This window comes from Boleophthalmus pectinirostris, unplaced genomic scaffold (assembly GCF_026225935.1).
Source record: "Boleophthalmus pectinirostris isolate CB_2022bp ecotype Guang Dong unplaced genomic scaffold, ASM2622593v1 HiC_scaffold_8, whole genome shotgun sequence".
In the NCBI taxonomy this organism is placed as follows: Eukaryota; Metazoa; Chordata; class Actinopteri; order Gobiiformes; family Gobiidae; genus Boleophthalmus; species Boleophthalmus pectinirostris.
The window spans coordinates 4,687,823-4,707,863 of NW_026571515.1; the positions used below are offsets into that span (position 1 = coordinate 4,687,823).

The 20,041-nt window shown below is 45.6% G+C and overlaps 2 protein-coding genes across 2 annotated transcripts in view; both read right to left on the bottom strand.

The window, feature by feature from the left end:
• Window positions 1-10,422: 10,422 nt before the first annotated feature.
• On the bottom strand, window positions 10,423-13,566 carry LOC129412303 (stonustoxin subunit alpha-like). The gene is made up of 2 exons (XM_055165662.1): window positions 13,527-13,566; window positions 10,423-11,536 (listed from the first exon to the last, which is right to left on the bottom strand). Exons 1-2 carry the CDS (start codon window positions 13,546-13,548, stop codon window positions 10,953-10,955), a joined length of 606 nt encoding a protein of 201 aa, XP_055021637.1. The 5' UTR covers window positions 13,549-13,566; the 3' UTR covers window positions 10,423-10,952.
• Window positions 13,567-14,232: 666 nt separating this feature from the next.
• LOC110154148 (protein NLRC3-like) overlaps window positions 14,233-20,041 on the bottom strand; it is a 32,501-nt gene continuing 26,692 nt past the window's right edge. The window contains exons 2-6 of the mRNA XM_055165643.1: window positions 17,608-17,647; window positions 16,617-16,800; window positions 14,730-16,485; window positions 14,494-14,661; window positions 14,233-14,428 (exon numbers count right to left, since the gene is read on the bottom strand). Coding sequence (XP_055021618.1) covers window positions 14,233-14,428; window positions 14,494-14,661; window positions 14,730-16,485; window positions 16,617-16,800; window positions 17,608-17,647 — 2,344 coding nt within the window. The remainder of the gene's footprint in view (window positions 14,429-14,493; window positions 14,662-14,729; window positions 16,486-16,616; window positions 16,801-17,607; window positions 17,648-20,041) is intronic.

Sequence of the window (20,041 nt, forward strand, 5' to 3'; positions counted from 1 at the left end):
ATAAATCCCAACAGCTATTTTTGTTAGTTTAGTCATTAGTGTCACGTCCATCATCGTAACGTGACGAGCTGCAAATGCTCCAGAATCAGGCAGCGTGACGTGTTCTTCGATGAACACAGAGAACAAACGGTGGATGTGTTCTGTGTTGTCCTGGTTAAAGGTAAAAAAGATTCAAAGCTGCTTAATCTAAAGAAACATTATTGTACCAACAGTGTTTGGAGTAACGCGTCTTAAAAGTAACAAATTACTGTCACGTGTTGCTTTTTGCTGTAATGCAGTAATGTGGCGTTACAGGGAAAAAATATATATATTTTACTCAGTACAAATGTGAGTAACGTGCGTCACAATGCGTTTTTAACCAGGATTGAAGTGGTGGGTTTTTCTTCATACAAATTCGCTAAAATCACCGCGTTATCAGCAGCCGTGAAACGCCAGAGACGCAGCCGTGTGGATCTGTAACCACTAATGTTCTGCTCCTATGTAAATGTCTCGTATGTCCTGCTTGTGTGTTTGTCTATTGTGACTCGTTTTGTCTTCTTATGTCTTATGTCTTATGTCTTATGTCTCTGTCTCTCTGACCTGCAGGACGACAGATGAAAAGTCGCCTTTGGGCTAATTCTGGTGTATTTACAAGTATATGTTCATGAATATGCATTGTCCCTTTTAAATAAATAAATAAATTAAAAAAAAAAAAAAAAAAAAGGTGATCATGGGCGAAAGGACTGACGCAGAACTCTTCGCTGTTTAGACCTGGTTTAGACCTGGGTCAGTTCTGGTTTAGACCTGGTTTAGACCTGGATCAGTTCTGGTTTAGACCTGGTTTAGACCTGGGTCAGTTCTGGTTTAGACCTGGTTTACAGTCGTCCCTCGCTCGCTCTCGCTTTCACCTTTCGCAGTCTCGCTGTTTCGATGATTTTTTTTTTGTACAATTTTGCATGCTTTTTGTTTTTAGTGTATGAACACGTATTGCGTTCCTCCCGCTGTGTCCTGATTGGCTGAGGGACTCCTGTCTCCTGTACAGTACAGAATGTGTTCAGCTGCCAAATTTAAATAAATGTTGGATCTGTATCAGTGTGATTCTGAAGTGTTGTATGTTTGCAAGTTTTCTCCCCGACAAAATACACAACGTCGACGAAACGTTTCGCACTGACAAAGACTCCTGCGCTCACACCCAAAAGACAGAGGACGATGCAAACCATCACAAAAAAGTTGGACTTCTGGACACGCTGAAGGAAGGTAGAAGTTACGTGCTGCAGCAGGGTTTTGCACCAGGTCGGGTACCTGCAATATTTGCTGAAATCAGGACCGCGAGCCCGAGCAGCAGAGGGTCTGTAAAGAGCGACCAGGTGACAGCAGCTCTTACCTCCATGAGGAGCAGAGCTGCTCCGTCTCCTGCGTCACCTTTCGAGCCCGTCCCTACAGTGAGTCCTGTTTTAGTCCTAGTTCAGTCCTGGTTTAGTCCTCCTCTTCAGTCCTGGAATCAGTCCGAGGTTAGTCCTGTTATAGTCCTGGTTCAGCTCTGGTTTAGTCCTGGTTCAGTCCATATCCAGCGCAAAAGTTCAGCATCTTCGCAGTTATTTTGGTGAGAGTAACTTAAAGTAATACAATAGTAATGTAATGTTTTATATTTTAAATGCAGTAATATTGTACCTGGTTTTAGACCTGGGTTTAGACCTGGTTTTAGACTTGGGTTTAGTCCTGGTTTTAGTCCTGGTTTTAGTCCTGGTTTAGTCCTGGTTTAGTCCTGGTTTGGACCTGGGTTTAGACCTGGTTTTAGACCTGGGTTTGGACCTGGTTTTAGACCGGGTTTAGACCTGGTTTAGTCCTGGTTTAGACTTGGGTTTAGACCTAGTTTAGACCTGGTTTAGACCTGGTTTGGACCTGGTTTAGACCTGGTTTAGACCTGGTTTGGACCTGGTATAGACCTGGTTTTAGACCTGGGTTTGGACCTGGTTTTAGACCTGGGTTTGGACCTGGTTTTAGTCCTGGTTTAGACATGGGTTTAGTCCTAGTTCAGTCCTGTTTTAGTCCTGGTTTAGTTCTGTTTTAGACCTGGTTTAGACCTGGTATGGACCTGGTTTAGACCTGGTTTTAGTCCTGGGTTTGGACTTGGGTTTAGTCCTGGTTTAGACCTAGTTTAGACCTGGTTTTAGACCTGGGTTTAGACCTAGTTTAGACCTGGTTTAGTCCTGGTTTAGATCTGGTTTTGGACCTGGTTTAGACCTGGTTTAGTGTCCGTCAGTGAGTGGAATGAGTGGAGCCCAAAATGTGAAAACAGGAAAATCCCTCTGTGTGTCCATTTTCTTCAACAAAGTAACTGTAATCCAATTCCCACTCACTGAAACAGTAACTGTAACCGAATACAGTTACTCATCATTTGTACTCTGATTACTTCACTCCAGTACATGTAATCTGTTACTCCCCGACACTGCCGGTGGTGCTGGGATCGCGTGACGACAACACTTCTGCCAGGCGTCGGTCGCTCAGCGGGTCGACAGAAGTGTCCTTATTTGCCTGGGACAGTTTGAACCGTAACGCGTCCTTCCAAATGGTTCTTTCCCATGGCCCAAACCGGAGAGACGAGCGCTTATCTCCCCGGGAATCATAAACATGTCACAAATCTATAAGGGCTCCTGATTCAAGATGAAACCACAACTGAAATACATGAGATATGTTTGGAAATATAAACCAAAAGAAGAAGGGCGCAAATAAAGTAGTAAATAAAGTAGCAAATAAAGTAGTAAATAAAGTAGTAAATAAAGTAGCAAATAAAGTAGTAAAGCCTCAGAAAAAACAAAAAAAACAAAAAAAGGCCTGCATCCTATTTTCGAAACGTCCATCAAAGTCTTGTTTCAAAGTGTTCCTGAGGGGCTCCGGTTTGTAAATGAATTCAAGTTTCCTGGTGTTACCTTGGACTCCACTTTAACTTTTAAAAACATAAAAAAAAAAAATATAAAAAATTCTCCATGTTAATATTCACAACTTTAGAAACATTTGATCATCACTGCCAGAAAATGCAGCTAAAATTTTCTCCAGTTTCTCCACAGCATCATTTTTTTCTCACATTGAATCCTGACAAGACAAGCTGAAACACAACAGAATCACATTTTGAAAAAAGCTTTAAACATATTGAACAGAAAGTCTCCATGTTTTCAGTTGTTGGAGCGTTCATCCGCTGGGCTGAAGGTTGGTGGTTCGAATCTCGCTCTCGACATAAACATCATGGATTGAGTGTTTAGATCCACTGACCCACAGGTTGGAGGTGTGATTCCAGCTCTCACAGATGAATGCTGTTGTTGTGTCCTTGGGCAAGACACTTATCCCGCCCCACCCAGTGTCTGTGTGCACTGGTGTGTGAATGTGTGAGTGGTTCTTTGTTGTAAAGAGCTTGGAAAAACGCTGTAGAAAAATGTGAAAAATGAGACCATTTACATTTTCATTATGTCTCATACTTCAGAAATATAATAACTAAGGTTTTGTAAATTTTAGAAAATGTAAACCTGCTCAGTGTATAAGGTCTTAAATGGTCTCGCTCCACCTCTGGTGATTCTTTATGTCCAAGTCCAGCACTTGTGGTCGGGGAACACGAGCCTCTACCAGAGGCGACTGTGTAAGACAGACATGTCAAGCTCAGGCCCAGGGGCCAAATTTGGCCCGTGATATAATTATATTTGGCCCACGAGACCATATCAAATATGTATTAGAGCTGCTCGCTGGCTGCAGACAGACTAGAGAGACAATATTTATTTAAAATGTTGTTATTATTTTACATTCTGCTTGTTCTGGATTCAATGTTTAAGTAAAACTATTAATATTTATTTTAATAAGAAAAGGTTTAACATTACAGATCTCGAAAGAAGAGAAAAAATGCAAATGTTGTTGAAATGTTTCAATAAATATTTAGTTCGGGCCACGACTTAGTCCCAGTTTTTACTTTTGTGTGACTTTGAGTTTGACTCTCCTGGTGTAAGACGTCTCAGGTTTGATCAAATCTGGAACAACATGAATGAAGTTTCACTCTGGATTCATGCTGCACACTTCAAGACGCCCAAACATACATTCTTCATTCTCTCGGGTGGTAAGATAAGTATTACCACTGTGAGTAAGTATGTAGGTAAGGAGGCTACAAGTAGATAAGTATTGTAGCCACAGCTGCCCTGGGACAGACTGACAGAAGTGAGACGACCAGACTAAGGTTCATGTGGGTGAAGCAGCTTCCTGTTTAGAGCCACTCTGCTGTTCCCAGTGCAGGAGAAGTGACCCGGGTCAGTCCTCTGATGAGCTCAGACTTTAACAAACAGGTCGGCTGTATGATTTACACTGAATATAAACTGACCATTTTGTTTTAATATAGTTGGACATTTCATTAACAAATGACACTGAGAGGAACATGAGAGAAGAATGAAAGTGACAAAACAGAATAATGCACACATTCTACAGATTATAAATACTAAAGTAAGTTACAGAGATTCAGCTTTTGCCACTTTTTCACGTCTGTGATGTGAATAAATAAACAGTGGAGTCTGTTTGAGCAGTTCAACCACGTACATCCTGTGTGTGTGAGGTCAGCCCCCTCTGCTGGACAATACGAGCATTACACAATTCAGCACAACAAATACTGCACACAAAATATGAAAATACATGTTGCTACACCTAACATAAGAAAAACAACAACATTTTACACCTAAAATAGGAAACAAAATTGAATGCTGAATTGCTTAAACTAAGAAAAACACTTATTTCATTGGCAGATAATTTTACTTGTCAAGTAGAATCAACTCGATAATATAAAATGTTCTTAATTTAAGTCATTTTAACTTACCTAGATATGTTACTTTCCAGTGTGAGCCTAGAAGAGGACTTGCTCCTGCTTGTTTCCATGGAAATATTCTATAATACTTCTATCTAACTCCATGGAGAATGTTCCAAAGTATGGCTTTAACCTTCTACTGATAACCTAAGATGATGTGCCTCTGGAAAGTTACATTCTGTACCATTAAAAATATATTTTTTATTCATTATTCAAGTTACTGCCTTAGATGAATTGTGTATTGACTGTTTTCGGTGTTGGCCTCTAGATGGTGCTGTTGTCCAGTTTATAGACAAGGACAAAACGATGTTATTAGGTTCTTTTTTTCAGACCTAGAGTGTTATTTCATACCTGACAGTTTGGTCTGCTCACTAGCGTCTTCCTCAGAGTCACGTGATGTTGCTGTGTCGTGTCGTTCAGCTGATTTAAACAGGTTTTGGCGCTGTCTTCCTACCGGTGGAGGCAGGACGACAGCGCCACCTGCAGTCCCACTTCCTCAGGACAGCATCCCAGGTGTGTGAGAGTAAAAAAGCCCCTCGTCCCGGTTTACAGTCCTGTGGGCACGTTTCCTTATTTCATACATCAGGGGCATAACAGAAAAAGTACAGAGGGCGATGAAAAAACACAATATCAACACACCAGTGAAACCGAACAGAAAACTCAGACAAATACTCGTCCACCCAAAAAACAAAATAGAACCAGAGCATAAATGTAATGTCATATACGAAATCCCCTGCATGTCCTGCAATAAAACACACATCGGGGAACAGGGAGGGCGTTCAGTACACGAAAAAAGGAACATAGAACAGAATGCGAGAAGGAAACAGCGAAGGCGAAACACGAGCAACAAAACACAAAGCAGAACAGGAACAACTCAAATCGGCCGTTTCTGACCATTGCAAAAGAGAGAACCACGTTATGGACTGGGATGAAGCGAACATCATTGGGACAGAGGAAAACAAACATCGCCGCTGGATTAAAGAAGCAATCGAAATACGGAAACGTGCCCACAGGACTGTAAACCGGGACGAGGGGCTTTTTTACTCTCACACACCTGGGATGCTGTCCTGAGGAAGTGGGACTGCAGGTGGCGCTGTCGTCCTGCCTCCACCGGTAGGAAGACAGCACCAAAACCTGTTTAAATCAGCTGACTGGACACGTCACAGCAACATCACGTGACTCTGAGGAAGACGCTAGTGAGCAAAACCAAACTGTCAGGTATGAAATAACACTCTAGGTCTGAAAAAAAGAACCTAATAACATAGAATATTGGAAGACCAAATGAATCTCATTGGACGAGGACAAAACGAGCTGATAAAAGCCTGATTTAACTGAAGAAAACAAAAGGTGAGTCAAACTCTAGTCAAACTCACAGTGAGTCATTTAAACCTAAAATTATCAAACACTTTATTTGTCTTAATAGAAAAGCTCAAACAGAAGCCGTCAGAACAGGAGGACTGGTCAGGGATGTCAGATGTCAGATAGGAAGTTCTCCAGGAGGTTCTTCCGGCTCCTTCTGACCCCGGCTCCAGTTGACTTGCATTAGGATCTTGTCGTCCCTCGTCATTTTGGTCTTAAAATGTTCGTATTAAACCGCTCCACATGATCCTGAAGATTTTTTTTTTTCACTATTTTCGCTCCTGTAACCATGAACATCAGGTCACACTTCTTTGACACAGTCTGTGTCTGTGCCAGGGCAGCGGGAGGAGAGGAACAGTGTGTTTAATAATTCCACCCATTTTAGAAAATTTATCCCAGGTCCAGATTTCAGTAACACAATAAACAAGTAAGACCAAACCAGGACTGAACCAGGACTAGACCAGGACTAAACCAGGACTAAACCAGGACTAAACCAGGACTAAACCAGGACTAAACAAGGACTAGACAAGGACTAGACCAGGATTAAACCAGGACTAAACCAAGACTAAACCAGGACTAAACAAGGACTAAACCAGGACTAAACCAGGACTAAACAAGGACTAAAGAAGACTAGGACAAGGACTAGACCAGGATTAAACCAGGACTAAACCAAGACTAAACCAGGACTAAACAAGGACTAAACCAGGACTAAACCAGGATTAAACCAGGACTAAACCAGGACTAAACCAGGACTAAACCAGGACTAAACCAGGACTAAACAAGGACTAGACCAGGATTAAACCAAGACTAAACCAGGTCTAAAGCAGGACTAGACCAGGACTAAATTAGGATTAAACCAGGACTAAACCGGGACTAGACCAGGATTAAACGAGGACGAAGCCAAGTCTAGACCAGGACTAAACTGTAACTGAACCAGGACTAAACCAAGATTAAACCAAGACTAAACCAGGACTAGACCAGGACTAGACCAGGACTAGACCAGGACTAGACCAAAACTAGACCAAGACGAATCCGGGACTAAACCACTACTAAACCATGACTGAACCAGGACTTAACCACAACTAAACCAAGACTAAACCAAGACTAAACCAGGACTAAACCAGGACTAAAGCAGGACCTAACCAAGACTAGACCTGGACTAAACCAGGAATAAACCATAACTGAACCACTAAGGACTGAACCAGGACTGAACCAGGACTAAAACCAGGGACTGAACCAGGACTGAACCAGGACTAAAGGACTAAACCAGGACCAAACCAGGACTAAAGCAGGACTAACCAAGACTAACCAGGACTAAACCAGGAATAACCAGACTAAACCAGGACTGAACCAGGACTAAACCAGGACTAACCAGGACTGAACCAGGACTAAACCAGGACTGAAACCAGGACTGAACCAGGACTAAACCAGGACTGAACCAGGACTAAACAGGACTAAACCAGGACTGAACCAGGACTAAACCAGGACTAAACCAGGACTGAACCAGGACTAAACCAGGACTAAACCAGGACTAAACCAGGACTGAACAGACTGAACCAGACTGAACCAGGACTAAACCAGGACTACCAGGACAACCAGGACTGAACCAGGACTAAACCAGGACTGAACCAGGACTGAACCAGGACTGAACCAGGACTAAACCAGGACTAACCCAGGACTAAACCAGGACTAAACCAGGACTGAACCAGGACTAAACCAGGACTAAACCAGGACTAAACCAGGACTAAACCAGGACTAAACCAGGACTAAACCAAGACTGAACCAGGACTGAACCAGGACTGAACCAGGACTAAACCAGGACTAAACCAGGACTAAACCAGGACTGAACCAGGACTAAACCAGGACTGAAACCAGGACTAAACCAGGACTAAACCAGGACTAAACCAGGACTAAACCAGGACTAAACCAGGACTAAACCAGGACTGACTATGTGCACAGTTCTGGGTGAATCTCGTAGGTTTGGGCATAAGTTTGTTTTTAAGATGACTGAAGGATTTTGGGCTGAGGAAAAATTCATGACGTGAAAATGGGTCAAAATCGCCACAAAATCTGACTTTTTCAAAGCCGCGAGCGTCACGGCGAAACGGAGGGAGGAGCCAAAACACACGACTGCTCTTAAAGGTCTTTAATAGAACAAAGAATGAGCCGAAATCCCACACGGACCCGGACGCTGGAGCCACGAAGTACAGAGGAGGACACAGGGTTTAGAACCATCACACACACAAGACACAGAAGAGAACACAGACCCCGGGCATCCAGAAAACCCCACACAGTCACATATACCCCACACAGTCCTCTGTAATACCCCACACAGTCACATACCCCTCTGTAATACCCCACACAGTCACATGACCCTCTGTAATACCCCACACAGTCACATGACCCTCTGTAATACCCCACACAGTCACATACCCCTCTGTAATACCCCACACAGTCACATGACACAACCCCTCTGTAATACCCCACACAGTCACATACCCCTCTGTAATACCCCACACAGTCACATAACCCTCTGTAATACCCCACACAGTCACATACCCCTCTGTAATACCCCACACAGTCACATACCCCTCTGTAATACCCCACACACCTGTTCACACACCACATACCCCTCTTGTAATACCCACACACACCTGTCACACACCACCTGTAATACACCTGTCACACACACCTGTCACACACCTGTAATACACCTGTCACACACCACACCTGTCACACACACCTGTAATACACCTCACACACCTGTCACACACCTGTAATACACACACACACCTGTCACACACACCTGTAATACACCTGTCACACACCTGTAATACACCTGTCACACACCTGTAATACACCTGTCACACACCTGTAATACACCTGTCACACACCTGTACACCTGTCACACACCTGTAATACACTGTCACACCTGTAATACACCTGTCACACACCTGTAATACACCTGTCACACACCTGTAATACACCTGTCACACACCTGTAATACACCTGTCACACACCTGTAATACACCTGTCACACACCTGTAATACATCCATCACACACCTGTAATACACCTGTCACACACCTGTAATACACCTGTCATCACCTGTAATACACCTGTCACACACCTGTAATACACCTGTCACACACCTGTACACCTGTACACCTGTCACACACCTGTACACCTGTCACACACACACACCTGTCACACACCTGTAATACACCTGTCACACACACCTGTAATACACCTGTCACACACCTGTAATACACCTGTCACACACCTGTAATACACCTGTCACACACCTGTAATACACCTGTCACACACCTGTCACACACCTGTAATACACCCATCACACACCTGTACATACACCTGTCACACACCTGTAATACACCTGTCACACACCTGTAATACACCTGTCACACACCTGTAATACACCTGTCACACACCTGTCACACACCTGTAATACACCTGTCACACACCTGTAATACACCCATCACACACCTGTCACACACCTGTCACACACCTGTAATACACCCATCACACACCTGTCACACACCTGTCACACACCTGTAATACACCTGTCACACACACCTGTCACACACCTGTAATACACCTGTCACACACCTGTACATCACACACCTGTCACCACACCTGTAATACACCTGTCACACCCATCACACACCTGTAATACACCTGTCACACCTGTACACACCTGTCACACACCTGTAATACACCTGTCACACACCTGTAATACACCTGTCACACACCTGTCACACACCTGTAATACACCTGTCACACACCTGTAATACACCTGTCACACACCTGTAATACACCTGTCACACACCTGTCACACACCTGTCACACACCTGTAATACACCTGTACACACACACACCTGTAATACACACACACACACACCTGTCACACACCTGTCACACACCTGTAATACACCTGTAATACACCACACACACCTGTCACACACCTGTACTACACCCTGTCACACACCTGTCACACACCTGTAATACCCCACACAGTCACATATCTCCTCTTTAATTAAACCCAACAGAACTTTCTGGTCCAAAACAGTCAGGTCCTGACAGTTTGGCCTCGTTCAGTTTCTGTGTTTCCAGTTTTTATTTGAGTCAGTTTCAGCAGAGACACTGTTAGGTTTATCTAAACATTTAAAGACAAGAAGAAAGACAAGAGATTAATTCAGTTTTACTCGCGAGGAGAACGGGCAGAGAGTGGGCATCAAAACCAACAGTCTCCACACGTTCTGATGACTCAAGGCCGTTCTCCTCTTTTTATTTCATTAGGAGGCCCTAGTTACAGAACGATAATTCTCAAGGGGAAGGGGAAACAGCAAAGACATAATAAGAAACTGATGCAGCTAAGCATAGTATAAACACATAAAACATGATTAACAATCAGGAGGTGCCTTAGGTCAGACACCATCATAACTCTTGCATGTGTGACAGTGGGAGTTGGCTTCATGTGAGGAATCATCTCGAGGTTCACAAGAGCGATAGGACACTGCACACAGTTGTCAAACACACAGAGGTTATTCATTTTCATACAAGTGATTGGTACATTATAAATCAAAAAATTGTAGTACATAAATGGTTAACTCATAGGCCTAGAATATCACACAAGTATTTAGCAAATATGGGATAATAGAATTATTCTGACAGACACTGAAGCTCCGTTTTGTTCTTTTTTCTCTTGATCTTTTCTTCTCATTGTTGCGTCCTCATCGTGGGACAAGTCCAGTTTCTCTTCTGTTTTATCTCGTCTCGTTCACCAGAGTCACAGAGGAACCTTCATTCCACAGTGTAAACCCTGGAAACAGAGGCTCAGAGAAGGACGAGGAGAAGGTCCAGAGGTGGAACAGTTCTCCATCGGAGGAGACGTGATAGAAGGACAGAGCTCCAGCCTCGGAGTCCAGGAACACGCCCACTCTGCCCGAGGACACGCCCCCTTCACCAGAGGACACGCCCTCTTCCTCTGAGTGACAGGAGCGGTGGAGTCGTGTCATGATGCTGTTGTGACGGACATAGTACTCTCCATCAGTTAAGATCTCCAGACTCCAGGAGTGATCGTTGTTTCCAAACACACTCTCTCGTCCTCCTCTTCTTCGTCTGATCTTTCTGTAACTCAGTGCTACGTCAACCCCCCCGCTCCAGTCCACCTGCCAGTAACAGCGCCCCCTCAGGTCAGTGCAGCTCAGGACCTGAGCCCAGTCTGTGAACCTGTCGTCATGATCTGGATATTCGTGCTCCTCCTTCACATGAGTCACAGTGTGATGGTCGTCAGACAGAAGCAGATGTCGGTGAACTGAGTTTGTGTCCAGAGAAACGAGACGCGAGTCTGAAACACAAACACTTCACCTCATTCTTTTGTTCTGACTGACTCTGTGTTTACTGCACCTGTCACACACCTGTCACACACCTGTCACACACCTGCCACACACCTGTCACACCTGCACACACCTGCACACACCTGTCACACACACCTGTCACACACCTGTCACACACCTGTCACACACCTGTCACACACCTGCCACACACCTGTCACACACCTGCCACACACCTGTCACACACCTGTCACACACCTGTCACACACCTGTCCACACACCTGTCACACACACCTGTCACACACCTGTCACACACCTGTCACACACCTGTCACACACCTGTCACACACCTGTCACACACCTCACACACCTGTCACACACCTGTCACACACCTGTCACACACCTGTCACCACACCTGTCACCTGTCACACACCTGTCACACACCTGTACACCTGTCACACACCTGTCACACACCTGTCACACACCTGCCACACACCTGTCACACACACACCTGTCACACACCTGTCACACACCTGTCACACACCTGTCACACACATACACCTGTCACACACCTGTCACACACACACCTGTCACACACCTGCACACCTGTCACACACCTGTCACACACCTCACACACACATCACACATGTCCACACACACACCTGTCAAACACCTGTCACACACACCTGTCACTCACCTGACACCTGTCACACACCTGTCACACACCTGTCACACACCTGTCACACACCTGTCACACACACCTGTCACACACCTGTCACACACCTGCACACACACCCTGTCACACACCTGTCACACACACCTGTCACACACCTGTCACACACACCTGTCACACACCTGTCACACACACACACACCACCTGTCACACACCTGTCACACACCTGTCACACACTGTGTACACCTGTACACACACACACACACACCATCACACACCTGTCACACACCTGTCACACACACACACCTGTCACACACCTGCACACACACACACCCATCACACACCTGTCACACACCTGTCACACACCTGTAACACACACCATCACACACCTGTCACACACCTGCCACACACCTGTCACACACCTGTACACACACATCCATCACACACCTGTCATACACACCTGTCACACACACCTGTAATACACCTGTCACACACCTGTAATACACCCATCACACACCTGTCACACACACCTGTACATCACACACCTGTACATCACACACCCACCTGTCACACACCTGTAACCTGTCACACACCTGTAATACACACACACCTGTAATCACACACCTGTCACACACCTGTAATACACCTGTCACACACCTGTACATCACACACACCACACACACCTGTCACACACCTGTACATACACCCATACACTGTCACACACCTGTCACACCTGTAATACACCTGTCACACACCTGTAATCACACACACCTGTCACACACCTGTAATACACCTGTCACACACACCTGTCACACACCTGTAATACACCTGTCACACACACCTGTAATACACCTGTCACACACACCTGTAATACACCTGTCACACACACCTGTCACACACCTGTAATACACCTGTCACACACAAACACACCTGTCACACACCTGTAATACACCTGTCACACACACCTGTCACACACCTGTAATACACCTGTCACACACACCTGTAATACACCTGTCACACACACCTGTCACACACACACCTGTCACACACACCTGTAAATACACTGTCACACACACCTGTCACACCTGTCACACACACACCTGTCACACACACCTGTAATACACCTGTCACACATCTGTAATACACCTGTCACATACACCTGTCACACACACCTGCCACACACCTGCCACACGCGTGTCACACACCTGTCGATATTTGAACCATTTGAAACTGAGTGAATGACCTGAGTGAATGACCTGAGTGAATGACCTGAGTGAATGACCTGAGCTGTTCTCTGCACTTTACTGTGTGAAGGAAACAAAACAGACTCACACTTCCTCAGACCTGGAACCATCCAGCGCTCTCCAGCAGGATCCAATCCAACCTGAACCAACAGACCAGACCAGTCCAGTCCAGAACCAGACCAGGACCAGGACCAGCCAGACCAGACCAGACCAGACCAGGACCAGACCAGACCAGACCAGGACCAGACCAGACCAGACCAGGACCAGACCAGACCAGACCAGGACCAGACCAGACCAGACCAGACCAGACCAGACCAGACCAGACCAGGACCAGACCAGACCAGACCAGACCAGACCAGACCAGACCAGACCAGACCAGACCAGACCAGTCCAGACCAGGACCAGACCAGGACCAGACCAGGACCAGACCAGGACCAGACCAGGACCAGACCAGAGACCAGGACCAGACCAGACCAGACCAGACCAGACCAGACCAGACCAGACCAGACCAGACCAGACCAGACCAGACCAGACCAGACCAGACCAGACCAGGACAGACCAGGACAGACCAGACCAGACCAGGACCAGACCAGACCAGAGACCAGACCAGACCAGACCAGACCAGACCAGACCAGACCAGACCAGACCAGGACCAGACCAGGACCAGACCAGGACCAGGACCAGACCAGACCAGACCAGGACCAGACCAGGACCAGACCAGGACCAGACCAGAGACCAGACCAGGACCAGAGACCAGACCAGGACCAGACTAGAGACCCGAGACCAGTGTTCTCTCACTTGACAGACGGCAGGGGCAGTCTCACCTGACAGACAGCAGGGGGCGCTGGTTCCTGTAGAGCGGTCAGGCGCTTGGCGGAGGGTCCTGGATGGTTGTAGCTCAGGTCCAACTCTCTGAAGTGGGAGGGGGCGGAGCTCAGAGCTGAGGCCAGAGCAGCCCCGCCCCTCTCTGAGACCAGACATCCAGACAGCCTAAAGACACAGCATTACACTCATGTGGACACAAGGGGGCAGAGTGCATCATGGGAGCGTCTCACCTGAGAGTCTCCAGTCTGCAGGGGGCGCTCTTCAGTCCATCACACAGCAGCTCCACTCCTGAGTCCTGGAGGTCGTTGTCAGTGAGATCCAGATGTGTGAGACTGGAGGAGCTGAGGACTGAGGCCAGAGGAGAACAGCTGTGAGGGGACAGGCCACAGCCACAAAGACTGAGGAAAGAGAGGGACATTAGAGACTAGAACCTCCCCACAAGAATTTAAATACAATCTGGACTCACAGGGCTTTGGTGGAGGTTCTGATCACCGGCAGTAGACCCAGGAGAGCTCTCTCTGAGCCCTGGTATTTCCTCAGGTCAAACTCCTCCAGGTCTAAGTCTGAGGACAGTAAGATGAAGGACAGAGCAGACCACTGACCAGGAGACAAGGTTCTATCAGAGAGGAATCTTCTCATGTTCTTCTGTATCTCCTTCACCAGACTTTGGTCGTTGAGCTCGTTCAGACAGTGGAGCAGGTTCAGACTTCTCTCTGCAGACAGACCCTCTTCATCCAGCTTCTGTTTGATGAACTTTACTGTCTCCTGATTGGTCTGGTCACTTCCTGTGTGAGTCAGCAGACCCTGCAGCAGCCTCTGATTGGTCGGCAGAGACAACCCCAGGAGGAAGCGCAGGAACAGGTCCAGGTGTCCATTTGGACTCTGTAAGGCCTGGTCCACAACAGAGCGGTAGAAGGCTTCAGGGTCTGGACTCTCAGAGGAGTGTGGTGTCTCCAGCAGGTTCTCTCCAGAGCTGTAGAAGGTCTGATGGACGTGAAGAGCAGCCAGAAACTCTTGCACACTCAGATGGATGAAGCAGTAGACCTTGTCCTGGTACAGGCCTGGCGCCTCTCTAAAGACCTGTGTGAACACTCCGGAGTACACTGAGGCCGCTGCAGCGTCCAGCCCACACTCACTCAGGTCACTCTCGTAGAAGATCAGGTTTCCTTTCTGCAGCTGCTCAAAGGCCACTTTTCCCAGAGACTTCACCATCTCCGTGGTCTCTGGAGTCCAGTGAAGGTCCTCCCCTGATCCTTGGTGATATTTGATGTTCTGGACTTTAGCCTGCACCACCAGGAAGTGGACATACATCTGTGTGAGAGTCCGGGGCAGCTCTGGTTCTGTTTGTTCCAGAAGCTTCTGTAGAACTGTGGAGAGGATCCAGCAGAAGATCGGCATGTGGCTCATGATGTGGAGGCTGCGGATGCTCTTGATGTGGGAGATGACGGCTGTGGCCTGGTCTCTGAATCTCTTCTTGAAGTACTCCTCCTTCTGTGGGTCGGCGAACCCTCGCACCTCTGTCACCATGGAGACACACTCAGCAGGGATCTGATTGGCTGCAGCGGGGCGCGTGGTTATCCAGACGAGAGCGGAGGGAAGCAGGTTCCCCCTGATGAGGTTCACCAGCAGCACGTGCACTGAGGCGGACTCTGTGGGGTCGCTCAGGACCCGGGTTTGGCCGAAGTCCAGAGGAAGTCTGCACTCGTCCAGACCGTCAAAGATGAAGAGCACCTGGAGCTGTTGGAAGCTGCAGAGATCTTTGGATGGACTGAAGAAGTGGTGCAGCAGCTCCAACAGGCTGAACTGTGTGTCTCTGAACATGTTCAGATCTCTGAAAGTGAAGGGGAACAGCAGGTGGAGGTCCTGGTGGGCCCGGTCTTCAGCCCAGTCCAGACAGAACTTCTGAGTCAGCACTGTTTTCCCCACACCGGCCACGCCCTTCGTCAGCACTAATCTGATTGGTTGTGGTGAATGTGAGCGGGGTTTAAAGAGCTCTTCACATTTGATGGTCTCTGGAGCGGCCGGTCTCCTGGACGCCTTCTCCACGTATCTGACCTCATGTTCCTGGTTGACCTCTGAGGCTCCGCCCTCTGTGATGTAGAGCTCTGTGTAGATCTGGGTCAGGGGGGCGGAGTCTCCTGCTTTAGCCACGCCCTCAAACACACGGCTGAACTTGTGCTGCAGATCACACTTCAGTTTATCTCTGAATCCAACTTTACTCCCTGTAAACAACACACAAGTGTTAGAATGTCAAACATGTCACATATTTCATACAGGAGGAAATCTGACACACAGGGAGGGCATCTGACACACAGGGATACAGGAGGATGGGAGGGCATCTTGAGGTTCTTACTGTGGAGCAGGTGCTGGGCCAGATGTTCCTGGTTCATCCTCTTCAGGAAGTTCAGGGTGATGTTCAGAACCTCTCTGCTCTCCTCCTCCTCACTCTCGGAGCATTCTGGGTAATCTGAGGCCAGGAGCCCGTGGAGTCTCTGCAGCTGCTGTTGGACAAACCTCAGGACCTGCTCCTCCAGAACCTGGAACCACACACTGTGTGAAGAAGTGTTCTGAGTGTGACGTCACCCACAGCGCTCAGCTCCAAATGAAGCTCATGGAGGCCAGCACTTAGAGTGGCTCATCTGGAGCCAGAGCTTCGACAGACCATTATTCTCTTTTGGATTCATCTAGACATTATTTTTTCCACTACAGTACAGTCCACACCTCCACACCTCGTCCTGTGGTTTGCTGTGAAAATGGCTCTAGTGTTTTTTGTGCAATTTAGTGTTAAACTAAAACATTTAGACTTAAACTTCAAATTTAGGATTCACATTTAGACTGTACACATTACATTTATATTTAAACTTTGGATTTAGTGTGTAATCTTTACATTTAGACTGTAAACTTTACATTTAGATTTAAACTCTACATATGGACTGTAAATTTAACATTTAGTTGTAAACTTTACATTTAGATTGTAAACTTTTTATTCAGATTTAAACTTTATATTTAGATTGCAACTTTTACATTTAGTCTTTAAACTTTACATTTAGACGGTAAACTTTAGATGTCATCTGAAACCTTTACGTTTTGACTGTAAACTTTAAATTTAGATTTATACTCTACACTGAAGCTTTTCATTTAGACTTAAATTTACATTTAGATGATACATTTTACATTTAACCTTTAAATTTTACATTTATACTGTAAACTTTAGATACAATTTGGAACCTTTACATTTGGATTTAAACTTTACATTTAGACTTTACGTTTAGTGTGTGTGTTTGCGTGTGGGTCTGTGTGTATGTGTGTATGTGTGTGTTGTGTGTGTGTTTGTGTTCACAGACCTGGAAAATGGAGTCCAGTTCTGCTCTTGCTTCCTCGTCTCTGTCGACCAATAAAAACAGAGTCCTGGTTTAGTCTTGTTTGGTCCTGGTTTAGTCGTGGTTTAGTCGTGGTTTATTCCTGGATTAGTCCTGGTTCCGTCCTGGTTTAGTTCTGGTTTAGTCCTGATTCAGTCCTGGTTCAGTCCTGGTTTAGTTCTGGTTTAATTCGTACCTCTGATGTGAGTCTTTAAACTCTACTCTGAGGAACATTCACAGACGTATTTGAAAAACTGAAGTAAGATTTGAGTGTGAACCATACACAACACACACACACACACACACACACACACACAACAACACAACACACACACACAACAACACACAACACACACACACACACACAACACACAACAACAAACAACACACACACAACAACACACAACACGCTGTGGGGCGAAGTTCCAAGTGCAGGTGGTTTTATTGTGCCAGTGTCCAAAGTGCAAAAAGATCCTTAAAACAGTGCAAAAATATTTACAGGGAGCAAAAATGTCCAAAAGTATTTACAACAAAGAAACTGGGTCGAGTTCAACGTTAAGTGTCCCCATTAAGATCCTGGTACAGCACACCGACGTTACCTGCTCTGTAACCGGAGGCAGACTCATCGACAGCCAGAAATGACTCTCCTTTAAACCACCTGACTCCTCCCACTAAGCGAAGGCACCACATCGGAGGAGAGAGACTGCGTCATCGGACAGGTAGGAGACAAGTATGAAATAAAGCAGGGGTGTCAAACTCATTTTGGTCTGGGGGCCGTATCCAACCTACTTTGATCCCAAAGGGCCGGATCAGAAAACTCATGTCATATAAACCCCAAAAATAACAATAAGTTCAAATATTTGTGCAGAGAAACGCAAATCTACTACAGAAAATCTTTTTTAATTGATGAACTCTTTCTTTTACAAAATATTATAATATTTTGAACAACCTGAAACTTTAAGAAAAATGCAATTTCAACACAAAGTTTTAACATTAACTTGTATGCAAATAGAAATAAGTACATTTTTCTTGGAAAATCCTGCACTCGGCTCTACTTTTCTCATTTTGGAGATTTTTTTGATGAGGGTGTCACGGTCAACAGTCAAAACGATCGTCCTTTAAGAGCGTTTGGAAAGAGACAAGTCTTCATTTGTGCTGCTCTGGTGGGAGGGGCCACGTACAGAGACGCTGGAGACACTGCTATGTTAAGCACTGCAGAAAATTAACAATATTTTAATAGAAAATATAATTGAAATATTTTAGTAGAAAATCAGCTGAGGGCCAGATTAAAGGTCTTGGAGGGCCGGATTTGGCCCTCGGGCCGTGCGTTTGACATCTGTGAAATAAAGTATTCTAACGCGCTCAAGTGTGCACCCACGACCAATTAGTAACGGAGGAAAAAGGGGAAAATGCGTTAATAGTGAATACGGTGCAGATGAATGAAACAGCGGGGAAACGGGGAGTGAACTTGTGTGTGTGGGATGAATCAGTGTGTGTGCGCGGGCATGTCAGTGCAGGCCGCGGTTACATGTAGCGGGAAAATCATAAACGGACTGGCTCCGTCACACACACAACAGAACACAGGAGGAAGAGGGAGTCGTGTTTTTCCTGTCGCTCATCAGATTAGAATGAGCAGAAAAATACTGTGTCCCAAATCAGACTCTATATACAGTCTATATTCAGACTCTGTATACAGTCTATATTCAGACTCTGTATACAGTCTATATTCAGACTCTATATACAGTCTATGTTCAGACTCTGTATACAGTCTATATTCAGACTCTGTATACAGTCTATGTTCAGACTCTATATACAGTCTATGTTCAGACTCTGTATACAGTCTATGTTCAGACTCTGTATACAGTCTATATTCAGACTCTGTATACAGTCTATATTCAGACTCTGTATACAGTCTATGTTCAGACTCTGTATACAGTCTATATTCAGACTCTGTATACAGTCTATATGTTCAGACTCTATATACAGTCTATATTCAGACTCTATATACAGTCTATATTCAGACTCTATATACAGTCTATATTCAGACTCTATATACAGTCTATATTCAGACTCTGTATACAGTCTATATTCAGACTCTGTATACAGTCTATATTCAGACTCTGTATACAGTCTATATTCAGACTCTGTATACAGTCTATATTCAGACTCTGTATACAGTCTATGTTCAGACTCTGTATATTCAGTCTATATCAGCTCATACAGTCTATATTCAGACTCTGTATACAGTCTATATTCAGACTCTGTATACAGTCTATACAGTCTATGTTCAGACTCTGTATACTCAGTCTATGTTCAGACTCTACAGTCTATACAGTCTACAGTCTAATTCAGACTCTGTATACAGTCTATATTCAGACTCTGTATACAGTCTATATTCAGACTCTGTATACAGTCTATG